Source organism: Dipodomys merriami, unplaced genomic scaffold (assembly GCF_024711535.1).
Source record: "Dipodomys merriami isolate MVZ:Mamm:240054 unplaced genomic scaffold, mDipMer1.0.p SCAF_15, whole genome shotgun sequence".
Lineage (NCBI taxonomy): Eukaryota > Metazoa > Chordata > Mammalia > Rodentia > Heteromyidae > Dipodomys > Dipodomys merriami.
Window position 1 is genome coordinate 29,934,081 of NW_027202826.1, and position 22,292 is coordinate 29,956,372.

General features: G+C 37.2%; 1 protein-coding gene across 2 annotated transcripts in view; it reads left to right on the forward strand.

The window, feature by feature from the left end:
* Positions 1 to 22,292, forward strand: part of Usp53 (ubiquitin specific peptidase 53) — a 63,041-nt gene that overhangs the window by 29,633 nt on the left and 11,116 nt on the right. For both annotated transcript variants that reach the window (XM_070022511.1, XM_070022512.1), the window contains 10 exons: positions 1,275 to 1,388; positions 1,466 to 1,548; positions 4,560 to 4,665; positions 7,202 to 7,348; positions 8,195 to 8,344; positions 11,058 to 11,220; positions 11,661 to 11,813; positions 14,038 to 14,184; positions 15,773 to 16,502; positions 17,923 to 17,999. In XM_070022511.1, the coding sequence (XP_069878612.1) occupies positions 1,275 to 1,388; positions 1,466 to 1,548; positions 4,560 to 4,665; positions 7,202 to 7,348; positions 8,195 to 8,344; positions 11,058 to 11,220; positions 11,661 to 11,813; positions 14,038 to 14,184; positions 15,773 to 16,502; positions 17,923 to 17,999 (1,870 nt within the window). The remainder of the gene's footprint in view (positions 1 to 1,274; positions 1,389 to 1,465; positions 1,549 to 4,559; positions 4,666 to 7,201; positions 7,349 to 8,194; positions 8,345 to 11,057; positions 11,221 to 11,660; positions 11,814 to 14,037; positions 14,185 to 15,772; positions 16,503 to 17,922; positions 18,000 to 22,292) is intronic.

Here is a 22,292-nt window from a genome sequence, read left to right on the forward strand (position 1 = left end):
GAATTTATTGGTTAAACTCTGCTAAGAAAAGGTTTATTCAGAAATTGATTTTCCCTATTGGTCTGCATTTCAAATCTGAAATTGTCTGAGGTTTGTTAAATAATGCAGGATCCTCTCTGGAGTATAGTATAAGTTTAGATATTTTAAGTTTAGCTATCATTTAAGTTTGGATATCATTGCTATTTTAAGTTTAGATAATCTAGTTGGTTTAAGCAGGATTTTAAAGAAGTTACTGTCTTTTTCTTGGTATAAGAATATAGGAAACTATTTTTCCTAATATTAATCTGTAGATATGAGCCCCTGAGGACTGGTTTGAGAGAGGATTTTTTTTTCTCTGTTATACTCATTACCTTGCAAAGTACTTTTTTGAACATAGTGTAAAATTAATGCTGATCACAGGTCTGTCCCCTAGCCCTGCTTTCATCCAATGTTTTGATACCTCGGTTGCATCCTCAAGTGAGCATATGACTTCAGTTTGAACCCCTGTAGCAAAGTGCAGCAGATTCTCTCTTCACGTTTCCATCTCATTGTCAGGCGGCTTTAGTAACATTAGATGTCTGCATCCTAAGCTAAGTTCTGCTTCTTTTTAATCACTATTCATTGCTTTGAGCTCTGACTAACAAGTCTCAAGACAAAGATAGGTATTTAACCAATCTAAGCATAATAGTCCTTCAGATATTTCAAGGGTATAACTAGGTATAATAGTTTTATTTTTAAAACTCTTTTAAAAGCTTTATTTTGAAAAATTTAAAGCGGTGGGCATAGAATATGAACCTCCATATCCTATAATGCACCTTTAGTAGTTATGAATGTATGACCAATTTTGGTTCATCTCTGTTTTCTTTCCCCAATTTTGCTGTACCCACAAGTAGATTTTAAAGCAACTCTAAGGTTATTTAGTTTTATCCACAACTAAGTTGATAAGTACCTCTACTAAGACAGGGTCTAAAAACAGTAACACTACCGTGCCTGAAAATTAATTGTTCCTAATGTTGTTAAAATATCTAATCATGATTTTATTTCTGCTTATGGTAACTCCTGTTACATTATGTTTCTTGCATTAAACAGTATTTTTTAACTAGCACTGCAGAAAGCTGAATAGTTGACCATTTTAAGTGTTGATTACAGCAGAAAACTGAAAAGCAAATAGTACATGTAACATTCCTAAATGTACATGTGGCAAAATGTTCAGTAAAGAAAAGATGTATTATGAAGTATTTTCTGCACAATCAGCAATTCATTTCTTCTTTTGTTTGTTTCTTATTTTGAATTAGGAAAATATATTGGAAAGGATTCACTTTCACCTAGTGCCAAGCAGAGATGCAGACATGTGTACCTCTAAATCCTGTATCCCTCACCAGAAGTTTGCTATGACCCTGTATGAACAGGTGAAGAGGCTTACTTATTTTTGAGACGTTGCTCATGCTTGGTGGACAGTGGACTAAATGTTTGCTTTTACCTGCAGTGTGTGTGTCGTAGCTGTGGGGCGTCATCAGACCCTCTCCCCTTTACTGAGTTTGTACGCTACATTTCTACAACAGCCCTATGGTAAGAATCGACCAAGTGTATTTAACCCAGATGTTATTCACACACTTAAGCACATGGAGCATTTTTTTTTTCTGTAAAACAAGAACATGTAGGAATTTCTCCCCTTCACTGTTTGAGGCCTGCAAATACCCTTCTGAAAAGGGTCCTAGGAGATACCTATCTCAGTAGTCTGAATTGGTTGCATGTGTGTCATTTAACATAGGTTATCATTCCTTCCTTGTCTAAAGCACTCAGGAGGAACAGTGTTTTGAATTTCAGATTTGGGAATATTTGCATATTCATAATGAGCTCTTCAGGGGATGGGACCCAGGTTTAAAGTTTGTGTTCCGGGCTGGGAAGGTGGCTCAGTGGTGGAGCGTTTGCCTTGCATGCATGAGACCCTGGGTTCGATTCCTCAGCACCACATAAGCAAAAAGAAAAAAAAAGCCGGAAGTGGCGCTGTGGCTCAAATGGTAGAGTGCTCGCCTTGAGCTGAAGAGCTGAGGGACAGCGTCCAGGCCCAGAGTTCAGGCCCCACGACTGGACCCCAAAAAAATATAAATAAATAAATAAAGTTTGTGTTCCATACATAACTTGTACATTTTGCCTGAAGGTGATTTCATGTTGTGTTTTAATTTTGACCATGCCCCATGTGATCAACTCAGGTTTGGAATTTTCTGTTTGTGATATTATTTTGGTGCTCAAAAAGTTTTACATTTCAGAGCATTCCAAACTTTAAAATGTCAGATTAGGGATGCTTAACCTGTACATTTGCAAAGTGGACAAAATAGTACAAAATGGTGCAAATTTTCAGATTTTCTACTTAGGCATAGACTGTGGAGCTTGAAATGAGAGACTATGTAAATGGAGCTGTGGAAAATTCATCTTGTTAGTTTGTAACCCCATGTTCCCTTTATAAGTGGCTGGATTTCCTATTAGCTCCCCTGAGTCCCTTCACAGTGATAAAAGCTAGGATAAGCAGAAAAGAAAGAAAAAATTTGAAACATTCTTCCTTTTTCTGCCCTTTCTTCCCATCCCATCCCACTCCTTATCTCCCCTGCCTTCCTCTCTCCTTCTCCATTCTCCTCTTCCTTCTCCTCCCCTATCCTTCTCTTTCTTTCCCTTCCTTTCATTTTATTTTTCTCAGTACTGAGTTTTGAATTCAGGCTCTTACATTTGCTAGGAAAGCACACTACTACTTGAACCATATCTACAACCCTTTTTGCTTTCCTTCTCAGATAGGGTCCCATGCTTTTTGACTGTAAGCTGATCTCAGACTATGATTCTCCTACCTTTGCAGGATTAAAGGTGATAGCCACCATACCAGGCCCTATTTGTAAAGATTTTTGTATAATAACCATTGTGTGGAGTTAATGTTATTCTAAATTTCAGTCAAGTGTAATCAGCTGTTACTTTTTATTTTCAATTCATATGGCAGTGGGGATGGTATTTGAAACGGATAGCCAGCTGCAGAATTTTAACCGGTCTGGGAAGGTAGAGGCCACTGAACCCTGAATTCTATACTGCCCACGATCTCACTTCTTGAACCTTTCATTGGATCCTCATCAGACCCTCTTCCTCTGTACAGCCTCCATTCATGGCTGCCTCTCACCCAAACTACCTAAGCCATGAACACACCTAAGTTTCAAGTGTCAGGGATTTACAGTCTTGAACAGTAGCACCTTCTCAATGTGGCTGCTCCCCATAGCTCTGTGAGATATGTGGAGTGAGATATATATGCATATATTTTTTTTTCTCCAAAGTTACCTTGTCACACCAGAAAGCCCATAGACTCTTATCTCCAGTTGATCACCCAAAGGCCAGAAGTGAAGCTATGGCTCAAGTGGTAGAGCACTGGAAGACAAAAGCTTAAGGACAGTGCCTAGGCCCTAAGTTCAAGCACCAGGACCAGTACAAAGAAGAAAAGAAAATAGGTTTTATGATCTCAGAAGACATTTCAGGGCTCAGGGCCCTTTGGATATTTCTAACATCATTTGCAGGCCATACAGAATTATCAATATAGCTAAATGGTCTGTGGACAGCTGACAAGACACAAGCATGTCTGTTCTGTTATGTACCAAATGGTTTCAAGGCCCAGATATCCCTACCTTGTCTGGATGAGGATTCCAATCCAAGTTGGATTGACTGCACTGTCGGTCTAGTTAACCAGTGCTCCCATGCTCCATTTTGTAAAAATATTCTGTGAAATGCTATTTGAGATCATCAGATTTGGTGCGTTCTAACAGAAGTGTGAAGTGTGTCAGAGGATGCTTATACTTTTTGAATTCTATAGATAAACTATTACACTACTGAACATATCCAGGACAGTTACATTACTGTTGAGCAGAAGCAGGACTTCTAGACTGGCAATTTGTGTTTCAGCTTTCCTTTTGAAAATCTTTAAGTCATTGTTTAAAGGTTTCTAATGCCTTGAAGTGTACTAGTGGGACTCTTGGGGAAGTGAATAGAGTGACAGAGTTCCCCAGTAATGAGTGCAAAATGCAGCCTCTGCTCTAGAACAATAATTGGCATACGTAATAGGAACAAAGGCACAAGTCCATCTTGAATAACTTTGGCTGTGACTTCTGCACTTAATTCTAGAAGAAATCAAAACTTCTGAGAACTTTGAGCCAGAGAGAAAAAAAACCTGTCCTACAATTTTTTTCCTCCTTTTTTTAGAGTAGAGAGTTCACATTCAAGTCTCTAATTATTAAGTAATTGAATAAAAGAATCATTTGCTTCATGCCTTTGCTTCAGACAGGACATATTACCTTCATTCAGGTAGTCCCAAACCAAAGCACAATTGCAGTGTTATTCTATACTTGTACTACATTTTCATCATATGCCTGCCAAACTTAATTTTTCACTTTATGTCGATTTATAGTTAATTTTTCAGATATAGTCATGTTTTAACCAGAAGAAGTGAGGCAATCTATTAATATATATTGATAATGTTTTCACGTGTAATTCATTAGACTTGTTTTTAAGTTCGTGGCCTATATTGAGACTGCTTTTTAAAATTTTTTTGGTAGCAATGAAGTTGAGAGAATGATGGAAAGGCATGAACGCTTTAAACCAGAAATGTTTGCAGAACTGCTTCAAGCAGCAAATACAACAGATGACTACAGGAAATGTCCTGTAAGTATACTTTGGAAAATACTAGGATAAATTTATGTTTGTAAATTTGAAAATAGGCACTCAGATATTATCAGTAAATATTATTTTTATATGTAGAAATAACTTTCAGGATTTATATTTTCTTAATGTTATTTTGGGTAGCTTTATACCATGTGAATTGTTTACCTTAGCAGTGCTTCTTTAAAAACACCTACTTATTTGGGGATAGTAGTATCTATTTCTTGTCTGAGCTACTTGGGAGGCTGAATTGAAGATCATTTGAACATACAAGTTTAAGAGCAGCCTGCTCAGCATAATGTGACCCCATTTCAAACACAAAACAAAATATTTGGTTGCAGGTGGCTCATGCCTGTAATCCTAGCTACTCAGGAGGCTGAGATTTGAGAATCGTGGTTAGAAGCCAAGCTGGGCAGGAAAGTCTGTGAGACTCATCTCCAATTAAGCACCAAAAAAGCCTTAAGTGGAGCTGTGGCTCAGTGGGTAGAGCATTAGCTTTAAACCAAAAAGCTCAAGCTGGGAATGTGGCTTAATGGTAGAGTGCTTGCTAGCATGCATGAAGCCCTGGGTTCGACTCCTCAGTACCACATAAACAGAAAAGGCCAGCAATGGCATTGTGGCTCAAGTGGTAGAGTGTTAGCCTTTAGCAAGAGAAGCTCTGAGTTCAAGTCCCAGAACTGGCCAAAAACAAAGAAACCAAAAAACAAAACTCAAGGGCAGTGCCCAGGGCTTTGAGGTCAAGCCCCAAGACCAGCGCGTGCACACACGGGCACACACGGGCACACACGGGCACACACGGGCACACACACACACACACACACACACACACACACACACACACGAAAATTCATAAATTTGTGAGGGATTTAAGCTTATTTATGTTGATTGAATTTTTTTCAGTATTCTGAAATGTATCAACTAACAAGGATTTTGTAGGGTTTTGGGTCAGTAGAGGACTTGAATGGGGCCTGGGTGCTGTCCCTGAGCTTTTTCACTCAAGGGTAGTACTCTACAACTTTAAGCAACAGCACCATTTGTGGTTTTCTGGTAGTTAATTGGAGATAAGATTCTCCCTCCCCAGCTGGCTTTGAACAGAGATCCTCAGATCTTAGCCTCCTAAGTATTTTTTTTTTCTTTAGATACTCATGATGAATAATACTCTTTTCTCACCTATAATTGCTAATTATTTCAAGAGCTTTCTACTTTTTTTTGCTCCTGAGCTTTGCTCTGGGCCTGGGCATTGTCCTTAAGTTCCTTTTGCTCAAGGCTAACACTCTACCACTTGAGCTACAGCACCACTTTCAGCTTTTTCTGTAATTAATTGGAGATAAGAGTCTCATAGACTTTCCTGCAATAGTTGGCTTTGAATGGAGATCCTCAGATCTCAGCCTCCTGAGTAGTTAGGATTATAGGCTTGAGCCACCAGTGCCTGGTGCTTTCTGCTTTTTTAAAGGATGGATTCTTGTTTTAATAGATCTATAAAAATAACAATGAAATACAAAGCAACAAAGAAATAATCTTATAAATGTGTTAGAAACAATCGCATGAAAGAAAAAAAACATTTGAATACATATCTTAGGGTTCATTTCCCTAACATCAACTTAACTGACCTTTTCTGCTTGACTCAGACATATACTAGTTATTGCAAATAAGGGAAACCATGGGACCTATGTTTCTTTGGGCCTGGCTTACTTCACTTAATATAATTTTTTCCAAGCCTTTCCATTTCCTAACAAATGGGGCAATGTCATTCTTTCTGATGGAGGCATAGAATTCCATTGTGTATATATACCACATTTTCTTGATTCATTCATCTACTGAGGGGCATCTAGGTTGGTTCCATATCTTAGCTACAGTAAATAAGGCTGCAATAAACGTAGTTGTGCTGGTAGCTTTAGTGTGGTCTTGTTTGTGAACATTTGGGTAAATGCCCCAAAGTGGGATTGCTGGGTCATAGTGGAGCTCTATGTGGAGTCTTTTGAGGAACCTCCATAAGATTATTTTTTTGTTGCTTTGTATGTCCCTCTCCCACGGTATAACCCCTGGTTTCACTGTATTTGATGTTGTTATAATTTGTGGAGGGGAAGGGAAAAAACAAATCATTTAAATAGGGATACAGGTGGACCCATTGCAACAATGAGACGTACAAGTCGTCGAAAAGGAACTTTACAACTTTGGTGGGGGGGTGGGGAGGAGGGTTGGGGGGGGCGGGAAGAGGATGGGATGGGAAGGGGAAACAAAGGAGGAGGCTACAATGCTTGATAAGAAATGTACTCATTATCTTGCCCATGTAATTATAACCCCTCTGTACAGTATTTTCACAATAAAAAATAAATAAACCCAATGACTAATTTGTTTAAGCGACTGACTACTTACTGTTTAAGCAGTATTTAAGACAAATAGCTGGTTAGAAGTCAATTTCTGATAAACTGAAGAAACACATTCCCAATATATCTTAAACTTGTTTTAACTGTACAAAGCTTTACCTGTGGTAGATGTTTGGATAATTTCAAAACTTGCCTTTTGTGCTTTTCTGTAGAGTAACTGTGGTCAAAAAATAAAAATCCGCCGTGTTTTAATGAATTGCCCAGAGATCGTCACAATTGGTTTAGTGTGGGATTCCGAACATTCAGACCTGACGGAAGATGTGGTCCGGAACCTGGCAACACATCTCTATCTTCCTGGGGTATCTTAGCTGTTTGCATGCTTTTTTTTCCTTTTATTTAAAAATTCTTTGAGATACTTCCATATGTTATAATACATGTAGCTTTTCTTTTCCAGAGCCTAATTTTTTTAATTTGATAATAATAATATTCAGGTGTTCTGTATTACGAGATGAATTTAATTAGACCAGGCTAAGTGGAATGCTTTTCCCATCATCTGTCAGTGAGAGACTATCTCATTATTTCTCACTCGGCAGTGATGATAATGACAGAGTGGTTTTTATACATGTGTATATATGTATTATGTATATAATACATATATATATATTGTACATGTATTGTATGTATATATATACATATAGCATTTCTCATAAGTATATATGATATTTAATCTGTATAAGTGTTTAAGATTTAGCATTAATTTGTAGTTCTGTTGATGTACTTAATTGTTAATGTTCTGAATTGATTTATATTACATTGGAGATTTTAGATATTGTCCTTTAGATAATAATCTAATGTATATTCAAATTGTGATTCAAAAGAGGTGTATCAGAAATATGTAATTGATGTCACATTTTGAGTATTTGTTACAGGGTATCAATCGTGTGCCATTAGAGACGTTGTACTACTTTTCTATTTTATAATTAATTTATTCATTTTACTGGTCTTTAAGTTTTGTGGACTAATTAAAAGTAGAAATGCTAAGGGTTCAGTGTCAGCAGAATCTTCAGTAATAGCACCATGATACTGGGTTGGGAGCACTGTGCTTTTGACTGGTTTTCAATAAGTCAGACACATGATTCATCATACCACTGTTCCTCATGTTTTAAGATACAGTATTAAATGTACTTTTTTAATCTTTTGAACAGCTTTTTTACAGGGTTACCGATGAAAATGCCAAAAATAGTGAACTTCACCTTGTTGGTGTGATCTGCTATACCAGCCGACATTATTGTGCCTTTGCCTTTCATACTAAGAGTTCCAAGTGGGTGTTTTTTGATGATGCAAATGTGAAAGAGGCAAGTGAAACTTCATTAACTGAAACAATCATTGTAACTTTTCTTTGTTCTTTAGGAATAAATGATATGCTAATAGATGAAATGATACAACTATATAAAGCTGCAATGAATGTAAAGATAAAATAGCCTCATTAAATCACAGGTTTTATTTTTGAAATTTGACTTCTTTTGAAGTCATTTTTAAGGCAAATCCATTTCTAGAATTGTTTTTGGGGGGCAGGAAACAGTGCTAGGGATTGAACCCAAGGCCTCACATAAGCTAGGCATACACTACTGAGTTATATCCCAAAGCTAGAATAAAGAAAATGACTAAAAAGTGCATCACTATAACTATCAGTGATATTCCCTGTGTTCTGATCACTGTGACTCTCTACAACTCCTTGTAGATGATTCACAGTTGCTTTGTGTAAGCAATGATGAAAACATGCTTTTTTTTAATGTACCTTTTTTTCAAAAGATAAAACTTACATGTGCTATAAGAAATTAAATATATATGTTTTATCTTAAATTTTTTACAACCATTTTTATATTGTAAAGAAAACCATTAATTTATTGATTTTTTTATGGCACTGACATTCAGACTTGGAGTCTTGCACTTTGCTTGAATTACCTAGTGCTTTGGTGTAGGAATTTTTTTTGAGGGGAAGGGGGATCCGGTCGTGGGGCCTGAACTCTGGGCCTGGGCGCTGTCCCTCAGCTCTTCAGCTCAAGGCTAGCCCTCTACCACTTGAGCCACAGTGCCACTTCCAGCTTTTTTCTTTTTGCTTATGTGGTGCTGAGGAATTGAACCCAGGACCTCACGTATGCAAGGCAAGCACTCTACCACTGAGCCACCTTCCCAGCCCCTGGTGTAGGAATTTTTTGAGAAGTCCTTTCTTAAGTTCACAGGCAGCAAGGTTTTAGAGCTCATACTTTGTATTTACATCGTTTAAATCGTCAAAATTTGGAAGAGGAATTAAGCATGTTAATCTGTGAGATTTTTTTGTTTGCCAATTGGTATATTTTCAGAGTTCTAGGCAAAGAAGGTAAATAACCCGTATGTGTAGTTTAGAAAAGATTCTTGGAAATTTTTCAAAAAAGGTATTTCCTTGCAGAAATCATCATGTTAGAAGATTATGTGTTATCTGATTGGCTAGTTGGTTTTGTTTTTATTTTTAAGTCAATTTTAAAAAGGTATAATTTTGAAACATTAAAATGTACCATTTTGAATTTTAATGAATATATACATGTAAATAACTACCATAATTAGTATGTAGAATTTTTTTATTAGCATTGCTGGGGTGGAACTCAAAAGCACACGTTAGGCAAACATTCCAACACAGAGCTACACCCAGTCCTATATAGAGAATATTCTACAATCTTAGAAAAATTGTCTCCTGTGCTTGTGTTATAAGGTCTCCCTTCTTACCCTGAGCCAGGCAAATCACTGTTACTGCTATTTTGCTTCCTCAACACAATATCCATTTTTATTGTTACTTCACGTTATAGCAGTAAACATTTATCCTTTCATCTATTGAGGTTTAAAAAAAAGCATTTTTTTATTGCTCTTCTAGTACTCAGATTGTGGTAAGGGATGTTCAACTTTGCAGGGAATGGCCAAATTCAAATTCATTTTCAGAGTAGTACTCATTTACCTCCCTACCATCAGAGTGTGAGAATTCCTATTATCCCACATACTCAGCAGCATTCCATGTCTACAGTCTTTTCACTTCTACCTCTGGTAGTGGATGTGTTCTAATATCTCACTGTGGTTTTGCTTTTCCTTTACACGTCATATACTTTTTGCAAGCATTTTTTTGAATGTGCATGTTGGCCATTATTGGTGTGTGTGTTTTGTGTGTGTATGTATAGTCAGATGTTTATCTACTGTTGTAAATTGAATTCTCTTCTTATTTATAACTTGTAGAAATTCTTTATTTTGTTCACTATTCCTTTACCACATCTGTGTTGCTTATTTAGAACTATCATGAGATGATAAGCAAAACCCCATCATCCTCTTCCTTTCCATTAGGAGAGACTTGTGAATCATCTTTGCAGATGTTTTAAATACTGTAGACAAATTACTTAAAACTTAGGGAGTCAAACATCACTTAAGGCTTTCTATATACTGCTTTGTAATGCACCTAGAATTCACCTTTTAGTTATTGATTGAGCAAAGTTATTGATTAATTTTGAAGAAATTCATAAGTTAATTTTTCTTCTACAGTTTGTTTGGTATCCTTAGAAATTTTGCCTTCTTCAAAGTTGAAAGATTTTCTTCTATATTTTATAGGTTTTAATGTAAGACTCATTTTGAGTTAATTTTTATGTTTTATAGGTAATGAGGAGAAAGTTATTTTTCTATTTTAGCTCTCCAGTTTTTCCAGCAACATTGTTATAGATTCTTATATTTCTTCACTGAATTGTTCTTGAATCTCTGTCAAGAGTCAGTCAACCAAGTATGTAGAACGCTTTTTTAAAAATTCTGTAATTAATCTCCTTACAGGAAGACTTAGCATTTTTGCCCATCACTTTTTAAAGTTGTAACAATATGTGAATAAGTTTGTTTTTAGACTAAGTTATTAAGTAAAAGTAACCATGTAATATGATAGTTGAACAGCTTGCATCTTGGTATTTAAAAATACTAAAATTCAGGTTAATTTGGTATATACAATGCATTGATTACCAGATTTTCACTTGTTTTTATTCATTGTGATTTTTTGTTTGTTTTAAGGTGGGAACTAAATGGAAAGATGTGGTCTCCAAGTGTGTCCGATGTCACTTCCAGCCTCTGCTTTTGTTTTATGCGAATCCAGATGGCACAGCTGTCTCTACCGAGGATGCGCTCAGGCAGATTGTCCACTGGTCACATTACAAATCGGTGGCAGAAAATATCGGTAATTGTTTTGTGTTTTTTTCCCTATTATTAAATTAACTGGGAGTTGTTAAACTGAATATAAAAGTCAATGCTGAGGAAAAAAAATAAAATAAAAAATAATAATATTGGCAAAGTGGAATTCAGGAAGATTTTGCAGTAATGTTTGGTGGCCTGAGAAGCACCTTTCACAGTCACACAGCCCCAAAGATGCTGCTTGTCTGGTAGCTCTTTTCAACAGTAAGCTTTGAGAATTTAAAATGGTTTAGTAAACTGTAAAAGTCTGAAGCAGCCAGGCTAATACTGGGTGCATTACAAGCAGCATGTAGAAAGCTTTAAGTGATGTCTGACCCCAAGTTGTAAGTAATTTGTCTATATTTAAAACATCTGCAAAGATGACTCACAGGTCTCACCTAATAGAAAGGAAGAGGATGATGTGGTTTTGCTTATCATCTTTTTAAGGATTTGAAAAGTCTGCAGTTTATAAAGCCGATAATTCCAAAGAAAATGGATTCAGTGATCAAGCAAAACAGAAGGAAAATCAAAAACTTCAAACCAATAACCTTCCATCATTCAGTCGGAACCACATTCAGACAAGTGGAGGGAGAGGACCGGGTTTGTGTTTAAATTACTATTTACATTGTCCTTAAGCAGTGCTTTTTCTGCAGTTACTAAACCCAAACTTGTATGGGTCAGACCCATACAAAAGGAGGATGTTTAACTAGCTTTTCTTGATACCAGGAAAAGAAAATGATCTGTTTTTTTGTGCCAGTCCTTGGGCTTGAATTTGGGGCCTGGGTGCTGTCCCAGAGTTTTTTGCTTAAGCCATGACTCCACTGTCAGCTCTTCTTTTCTTTTCCTTCCTTCCTTCCTTCTGTTAGGTTTTTAGAAAGAGGTAGCCGAGTAAGAACTGCACCAGCACACACGTGGTATTCAGGTAAGGGGTAGGTTTATTCAGTAGACCTGCTGGGACCAGGCAAGGTTGGCACCCCACGTGGCTGGGAAAGGCCTGGGAATGAGAGAGAGCTGGGAAGAGAGGAAAGAGAGAGAAAAGAGCCAGAAAAGAGCAGAGAGAGGGGTAAGAACAGTAGCACTCACGTGGTATTCAGGTAAGGGGTAGACCTGCTGGGACTAGGCAAGGTTGGCACTCCACGTGGCTGGGAAAGAGAGAGAGCAAGAAAAGAACAGAGAGAGCTAGAATAGAACAGAGGGTGCAAGAAAAGAGCAGCAAGAGAGCATCTGGGCCTGGGCTAGGCCTTATATAGGGTATGGGCGGGGAAAGGTGTGGCCACATCAAATTCAGATGCGACCTCAGCGGATGCAGATGTGACCTCTTCCAGGTGTCCCAGTTGCCTAGGTAACGCAGGTACTGGGCGAGGTCTGTTCGCCATCCAGGAATGGACCTTACACCTTCCTTTCTTCCTTCCTTCCTTCCTTTTTTCTTTTCTTTTCTTTTCTTTCCTTTTCTTCCTTCCTTCCTTCCTTTTTTTCTTTCTTCTCTTTCTTTCTATCTCTCTCTCTTTCTTTCTCTCTCTCTCTCTCTCTTTCTTTTCTCTTCTCTTCTTTTCTTTTCTTTCATTTTTGGTGTTTAATTGGTGATAAAAGTCTCATGAACTTTCCTGCCTGGATTGGCTTTAAGCTGAGATACTTAGACCTCAGCCTCCTTGAGTAGCTAGGATTACAGGCTTGAGCCACTGGCACCTGAGAAAATAGTCTTTTGATGAATGTGATTTAGTGAGCACTGACTAATGGGATTTGATAAGTTGACTTTCCTTGTGCACTCTGACCTGTTATAGGACTCATGCTATGTGTTGATTGTTGCCAAAGAAAGCTATAATGGATTTTCCTTTGGGAAGTTAATAATCAACTTAGAAAAACATGTTAATAAATTTGGCTTATGTGCCAAAATTCATCTTTCATGAGTACACCAGTAATTGGTTCAAAATTGCTTTACCTATAGTTTGTTCTTAACCTCATTTTTTTATTCAACTCCTGTTATTGTCATCCCATGACTTTTTAATGTTCACAAGTCACAACGTGAGATATCTTAGTACTGTGGGTATTATGGTTCAAAAATATACAAAACTCATAATTGTGTAGGTGTTCAAGATAACTTACCAGCAATTTTTAAAAATGGTACTTAGATGATATCTAACCATAAAGTAATCTGCTTAGTCAAGAACATTAAGAGCCAGCCAGAATGAACAATTATTAACAAAGAACTGCAATAAAGATTTACATTAGTGCCGAGTTGTAGCTCAGGTAGCTCATTGAAGAGTACTTATCTAACATCCACAAGCCTTAGGTTCAGTCACCAGCACTGCAGAGAAAGAGAAAAAAAAATTCATGAAATGCTGTATTTTGTTTTTTTTTTCTGTCTTATATAATAGCTGTTAATATTGTCATTCGATTTAGAAATTTTATATTTGTCAGAGATGCTTACTTTTAAATACAGAAGCAGTATGTATGCTTTGGAACAAGACAGCTGGCTTCATTTGCCCAGTTCTACATTTAGAAGCAGTGTATACTTGAGCTTGTTTCTAAAGCCCCAGTTTCCTTACCTGAAGTGTAAATAATCATTGTACCCATCTTAGAGACAGTGGCAACAGTGGTTGGTAAATAGCAACCATGCAGTGACTCTTACCTCTTACTGCTTTGGCAGCAGGGTTCTTTCTGTTCCCAACATGCTTTAGGGATTAACAACAACAATATTCCCAGTGCAAGGAAAACACCATATTGAGATCTAGTACACATTAAAAGAAGTTCATTATATACTTTATGTTGCTTTTTAAAATTATAGAGGTATTCTACACCCTTGTATGAATAATTTTTTTAACAGTTAAATTAAGCCACAGTGACCAGAGGGAAAAGATAAAGGACATTTCCAGAGAATGTGCTCTGAAAGCCATTGAACAGAAGAATTTACTTTCTTCACAAAGGAAAGATTTAGAAAAGGGACAAAGGAAAGATGTAGGCCGACACCGAGGTAAGTTCAGAGCATTTACTTGAAATTCATATTTTTCATGGAGTTTTATAGCTTTAATGTAATTAAATGTTATATTTTATGTACTTACACCTTTCTCAATGTTGTTTCTTTAACACAATTAAATCTAAAAAAATATATTCATTAGAAAGATTTGTTAGATAGATTTTTATTAAATTAGATAAATGTTTTAGATTTATTAGTTTTTTTAGATAAAATAAATATAATAAATGTAAACAATTGCCAGGTTCCCACTTAATTCTAACCTGGGATACTAGTGTGTACATTTTGATATTTTCACTTACCTTTCATTTATTAGTACAGTGGGTTCATCTGGTCTACCCAGGTTCATTCCTGGGTATAGAAGGAAGTGATGAGCTTTTTTCCATTCAGCTTCTGAGTTTCCCTAACACGGAGCTTCTCAGTATATCCTAACAATGACTTTCTATAGTTTCCTGCCTTTTTATGGACATGGTGTAACTGATCTCGTAGCCTTTACACACTGACCTGATATTTTTGCTGCAAGGATACCTTTCACATACACCTCTGAATATTTTTTTTTATGTACAAGAATAGCATAAAACTCTTCCAGAGAACTTACTGAACAGGGCTTGTTTATTTCTACTTTTGATTTAGCTCTGAAAGACTAAATGAGCCTGTCCCACCACCATGACCATAGGATTACTTCAGCACTAACTGGACTTAGCAAACTGAAATCTTTAACAACCTAAAACATGAAGAACACATGATATGTACAGGGATTTTGTTAGTTATGAATGAGATAGCATGTTTATTAAAAAAAAACACTTTCAGGGCTGGGAAGGTGGTTCAGTGGTAGACCGCTTGCCTTGCATGCATGAGGCCCTGGGTTCGATTCCTCAGCACCACATAAGCAAAAAGAAAAAAGCCAGAAGTGGCACTGTGGCTCAAGTGGTAGAGCGCTAGCCTTGAGCTGAAGAGCTGAGGGACAGCGCCCAGGCCCAGAGTTCAGGCCCCATGACCGGACCCCAAAAACAAAACAAAAAAAAACAAAACACTTTTAGAGATAAACTTATACCTTAGAGATGCTTTTTAAAAGTCCATTTCATTTATAAAGGCCTCTAATTAAGTGTAAGTAGGGACAGATAAAACACTTTTCAAAATCAAGACAGTACTTGATACAATTTAATTTTTTTTTTTTTTTGCCCAGTAAAAAAAAAAAAAATTTTTTTTTCAAGGCTAGTACTGGGCCTTGAACTCAGGACCCTACCCTGCCCCTTAACTTTCTTTTCTCAAAGCTAGTGCAGCTACCATTTAAGCCAAACCTATACTTCTAATTTTATGGTAGTTAATTGGAGGTAAGAGTCTCATAGGCTTTCTTGCCTGTGTTGGCTTTGAGCCTTCGTCCCCAGATTTCAGGCTTCTGAGTAAGTAGGATAACAGATCTGAGCTACCAGCACCCAGCACAATTTAGTTGTTTTTTTTTTGTTATTATTGTTTACCTATGCTACTTAGCATTTCTTCTTACACAAGTTGTTCAACTTATGACTACCAGGTTGCTCTGAGGAGTGGTTCTATTGTATCTTTAATTATTATTATTACTGTATTTAAGATTTGATGGATGAAGACCTCTCACACTTGAAGTCCGGATCACCTTCTGCCCCAAATGGTTTCAGGCAATGTGGGAATCCACATGTTTATCATAGTCAAGGAAAAGGACCCATCAAACATGACCGGGTTGCACATCAAAGTCGAGCTTCTGGACAAACAAGTTCAGGCAAATCCCACATTCTTAATCCAGGAGAGAAAATACTAGGCCGTGTTAAGAGTGACAGTGCCACTGGGTACGACACAGACAGCAGCCAAGATTCCAGGGAGAAAGGAGGCAGCTTCAATAGCAGTAAAAGCCGGAACCGAGGTTGGAAACCTATGAGGGAAACGTTAAATGTGGATAGTGTTTTTAGTGAGAGTGAGAAGAGGCAGCATAGCCCAAGACACAAGGCGTGTCTCACCAACAAACCTAAATGTGGCAAAGATCAGAGTTTGAATAACTGGCCCAAAGAAAATCCGAAGCAGAAAAGCTTAATGACCATATATGAAGATGAAATAAAGCAAGAAATAGGAAGCAGAACTTCCCTTGAGTCAAATGGGAAAGCAGAGAAAGCAAAAGGCCTCGTGGAGGGTAAAGGTCATGGTGACAATTGGCAGATGCAAAGGACGGAGTCTGGGTATGAAAGCAGTGACCATATCAGTAACGGGTCTGCGAACTTGGACTCACCCGTCATCGAGGGAAGTGGTACAGGAATGGATACGAGCAGTAGTAAAGAATTGGCATCCTCCAGGTAATACATACTCAGCATCCTCTGCCTAACTGAAGTAATCTTTTAACTTTGGGCTCCTTTATGTATAGTGGAAACATCATGAGCTTAGAGTAAAGAAACATGGAGGTTGTAGTTTATTCAATATTTCAGATATCCTGTTTTTGTTGTTGTTGTTTTTAAATCAGTTCTGGCTGACGCTGGGAAGTTGGCTCAGGGGTAGAGTGCTTGCCTTGCATGCATGAGGCCCTGGATTCGATTCCTCAGCACCATATAAGCAGAAAAAGCCTAAGTGACATTGTGGCTCAAGTGGTAGAGCACTAGCCTTGAGCTGAAGAGCTGAGGGACAGTGCCCAGGCCCAGAGTTCAGGCCCCACAGCAGACCAAAAAAAAAAAAAAAAAAAAAATCCTTGGGTGTTTTTGCTCAAGTTAATGCTCTACACTTTGAGCCACAGCTCCCCAAAAGGTTTTCTTGTGGTTATGTGGAGATGAGTCTCATGGAGTTTCCTGCCCAAGATGACTTTGAAATGCAATTCACAGATCTCAGCCTCCTGAATAGTTAGAATTACAAGTGTGAGCCACCAGCACTGTCCTGTTCCCTGACTCTTAACAGTAGCAACTGGTTTAATTTCTTCAGAAATTTGAAAAGAACAGGGGCATATTGCCATGGTTTCCATAAGTATCAGCCATTGATTTCTATTCCAGGTTTGAAAGTGTAGACATATATCTCTTACCAGTTTTCTGCAGTCTGTGTGATTCATGATCTTAGATTTGTGTCCTATTTTGTACCTTAACATTAGGTTTATTACCTATGGTCACCATCCAGTTCTGTGGAAGAGATAGTGTTCTAAATATTTAGCAAAAACAGAAGAATTCAAATGACTAAGTTTGTATTCAGTTAATTCTGAATATGTGAACTTATATTACTGTTTGCAATAATTTTTGACTTCTGTGTGATCTCTAAAATATGTGCACAGCATACTAGCTAATTTCCTCAGTCAATCTTACCACTTTTTTAACTCTTGGTCCTCCTAAAATATTTTAACTTGATATTAGTTGATTCTTGACCCTATTTGTTTTTAAAAAGCTAGATTTGCAAAAGAGAGCTGGTCACATTTTATTCAAAGTAGTTTCCATAAAGAATTAAGGAAGCTTTTTTTTTGGCAGTGTAATCTCATGACACTTCTTAAAAGCAAGAAGCCTACAGTTATAGAAAGAACAGGACTTTGTAAACAAATAGATTTGAATTTTAATTATTGGGCAAATAAATTTGACTTTCAAAGTTTTACTCTCGTATTGTGAGGTGAGGATCAAATCTACTTTTAAGTATTGTGAGATATAAATTTAGATACAGTAAGCTGTAAACAGTATTATTTCCCTTCACTTAGAATAAGACAGTCCATAATAGCTAATGTGTTTCTATGTGTTTTCTTTTAATTTCTAGTGATCGAGTTAGGATGAATAACTTGAGTACAGGACTTGGGGACTATACCTCCCATCCCAGCAAAAACCACTCAGAAGGTAAATATTCTATTCTAAATATGCTATAATAGTTGCTAGTAAGAAATGAATTACAGGAGCTGGAAGGTGGCTCAGTGGTAGAGTGCTTGCCTTGCATGCATGAGGCCCTGGGTTCAAGTTCTCAGCACCACATGAGCAGAAAAAGCCAGAAGTGGCGCTGTGGCTCAAGTGGTAGATTGCTAGCCTTGAGCTGAAGAACTGAGGGACAGCACGCAGGCCCAGAGTTCATGCCCCACAATTGACAAAAAAAAAAAAAAAAAAAGAATTACAGTAATTTATTGTTTCTTATTATGTTGTACATAAGACATCCTATGAATATGAAAATAACTTTAAAATATCAGTAACTGAATTTTCTTTTTACGTTAATATGTACATCTTGTAGTAAAGTATAGCAAGTGATCAGCCATTTTTATATGTATATTATTTATACTTTTCATGTCTACTTCACAAAATTATCATTAGTTTTGTATTTCACTTTCATTAAACGTGTTTTTAAGTTTGTAACTTTTTATTATAAAGCATATATATAAAATGTGCTTTGTATATATAAATACATATGTACATATACATGCAAAGCACATATATATATGTATGTAAGGCACTATATAATTATATATACATAATATAATGTTACTAATAGCTTTATAATGCTTACTTTTTTCAGATGTTGAACTCTGAATCTTTTTTCCCCAGTAGCAGCTTGCATTTCTACTTGAGAGACCCTTGGGCAATCACAATGGTTTTTATACTAACCCTAACAACAGTGAATTGGGACCAAACTAGGCAGGAATATCTACCTGTGGCATCTTGCTCACACTTACTTTAACTTAAGATGTGGTACATTTCTATATTTGCAAAGAAAAAGGTCACATTCTCATAGTTCCTAAACTGCTCTGTAGATTATTGGCTTTTCTGAAATTGTCCCACTTCCCCCATTTAAAAAAAAATAACAGAGCTGTGAAATAGGCACAGAAAAGGTGTTTTTTTTTTTTCTGAAGTAAGAATAAAGTAGATAATGGTCCTTTTACTGATAGTTGATGAGTAATTCATACTTGAGGAAAGGAAGTTGAGTTCATGCTCAAAAAGTTTTTAAAGGATGGGAAGAGCTACTTCAGGTAGTGAGAGGAGAAGATTGGTATCAGCTGAGGTAAATAACAGAATCATAACAACTTCCAAGATCAGTGTCTTTTTTGTTGTTGGTTTTTTGTTTTTTTTTAATGATCCTGGGGCTTAAACTTAGGGCTGTCTCAGCTTTTTACTTAAGGCTGACACTCTTACATTTGAGCCAAGTTTCCACTTCTGGCTTTTTGATGGTTAATTGGAGATGAGTCTCACGAATTTTTCTGCCCAGCTTGCTTTTTGAACTGCATATCCTCAGATCTCAGCCTCCTGAGTGGCTGAGATTACAGGCGTGAACCACCAGTGTCTGACCAAGGTCAGTGTCTTATCACAAGTTTTTTTCTTGTTCACAGTACCTGTCCAGCAGCAGTCAGGATGAAGCATCTTTTTAGGTGTCAGGGAAAGCCTACAATGGGGTGGTAGTGGTAAGGACTTGATGGAGGATCCAACATAGAAAATAGGTTCAAAGCTCTTACAGCTTCATAGCATCACTGACACATTCCCTTCCACTCACACCCCCATTGTCCATGACAAGTCTTTATTCAGAACTAATCTCAAGGACTGCGGGAACTTGCAGTTTCACCAATGCCTCTAAGGGAATCCAGGTATGTGTGAATAACTCCAGTAATTACCCTAGGGTTTAGCACATACTAAGAGAGACTGATAACACAACTTCCTAGAAAAGTTTAGTTGGGAATAATACATGTGTAGGGGTGTGGCATTATTATAGGTGGTTAGCTACCAACACACCACAGCCTGTCAACAAAGCAAACTTTTTATTTAAATATGTACAGGATTGTGATTGGAAGGAGGTTGGGGTTGGAGGCATAGCATCAGATACAGAGTTCAAGTTCTAGTCTCTGACAACAACAAAAGAAAAAGAAAAAAGAAAGGAAAGAGGTACTGAGAAATTTGGGAGGAGAGAATCAACAAAGAGGTTATCAAAAAACAATATTTTCAGCTGGGCACTGATGACCAATGCCCTGTAATACTAGCTACTCAGGAGGTTGAGATCTGAGGATCTTGGTTCAAAGCCAACTTGGCAGGAAAGTATCTCCAATTAACAACCAGAAAACCAGAAGTGGCACTGTGGCTCAAAGTAGTAGAGTGCTAGCTTTGAGCAAAAGAGCTCAGAGACAATGCCCAGGCCCTGAGTTCAAGTCCTGAGACCAACAAAAGGAACAAAAAGAAGAAACAAACAAAAAAACAATATTTTTAGGTTTTAGAGTTCAGAGGAAAAAATAGCTTATGAATAGGGAAGATTTTTAGCCTTTATCATCCTTGAAGAGATTATTTTTCAGGTTGCAGACATTGAGTGTGACTATTATTTTGTTCCCAACAAATGTATAATATCAGAAGGAAACACTTAGATTAAGGAAGTAACTTTCCTTTCCAATATTAAAATCGCTCGCCTGTTTGAAAAACCTGATAAAAGTCAGTAACCAAGTATTACAGGAAAGAGTAAAGGCTTGGCCAGAAATCACAGATGAAACCCGGGAGATTGAACAATAACTGCAAGCTAAGTAAATGGTTCTTGCTTCCTGATCTTTGTAAAAACACAAGGTCATAAAGACTTTCATGGTCAAGAGTGCATTGCTATCAAGAGCTTCTCAGTGGGTGTTTGCATTTAGTATAAAAACATAGGTACATAATGCATTTAGTTTTTTTTATCTTGTGGTAAAATATATATAACCAGATTTATCACTGTCTCCTCCTCTTCCTTTTTCTATCTCTTTCTCCTCTTTTTCTTATTATCATAACCATTATTTTTGAAACAGGGTCTTACTATGTACCCAGAATTGCCTCAAACTCACTGTGTATCCTGGGTTTGTCTCAAACTAACAATCCTCCTGTCTCACCTCCTGAGTGCTGAGATTACAAAGCTGTCACATCCAGCTCATTCTAATTAAAGTTTGCAGTTTGATGACTTCTCATTGTTGTATGACCGCCATCATCGAACTTCAGCATTATTTTATTTCTCAGACAAAACTACTTATTAAACCACTTACTCTCCTCTGCGCCCAAACCCTGGTCACTAGTCCTCTTTCTGTCCCTGAGCTTTAGTGCCTCATGTAGGTGAGATCATACAATAGTTATCCTGTCTGTATCTGGCTTTATTCCACTCGGCATACTGACCTCACAAGCCATCCATGTTGTAGGACATTGCAGAGCTTCACTCTGGCTTATTCATCTCCTCATCTGGTGATAACACGGGAATGTTGCTACTTTCTGCCTGTGGTGAACATTGGCTTGCAAATTTTTGTTCAGATCTTTGCCTTTACCCAGCTGTGCAGTTGCCAGACCCTGTGCCTGTTCTTTGTTTCATGTTCTAAGGAACCATCACATGGTTTTTGACAGCAACAGTATGCTGTTACATCCAAACAACAGCCCCCATGTGTCTGTCTTTACCAGTACTGTTATGGTTTGTTTGTTTGTTTGGTTGGTTGTTTCAAGTCTTTTATAATGGCTTTGGGTAACCCAACTATATAAAATACATTATTTTAAAGTTTTTTTTAATTTAATAAACTACATAGTCTCCTGTGCTTTTCTATGCCATTCTTTGCCTTAAGACCTTTTTCTTCCTTAGTCTAGGACTGGGAAAATGTGGAAAAGCAGTAGTTTTTACGTAAAATTACAAAATTGCCCTGTGTTCCTAGTCCCTACCACCCATTGTGAAACAAAATTTAACCTTTTTGACTTGCATGTACTTCTTTCAGTTCTCTTCCATTTCTCATTCACTAACTAAGTGTACACTAGCACTACCCATTCATAGAATCATTTTCTATCAGGAAGTACAAGACTTTAGATTTCTTTTCTTTCCATATACTGTTTGACACTTCAGGGTTTTTAGGGGAGGGGCAGCAGTGCTAAGGACTTGAACATAGACCCTTGCCTAAGCTACTGCTGAGCTGTATCAACAACAAGCATTATACAAGTCTATACAAGTACATTTGATGAAAAAAAAACAAAATTTATAATGATGCTATTGTAATGGTTTTGTTTTTATCAACAATAGAGATTTCTATGTATGCTTGTCTGCCTGTGGCACTACTCTCACACTGCCTAGAGCTGTTTGGAGGACATATTGTGAAATTGCCATCGCACCATTGGAAATGTTGGAGCTCTTCTTTTAGTGAATTTCTAATGAAAGGAATTGCAAATGCCTTACATTGC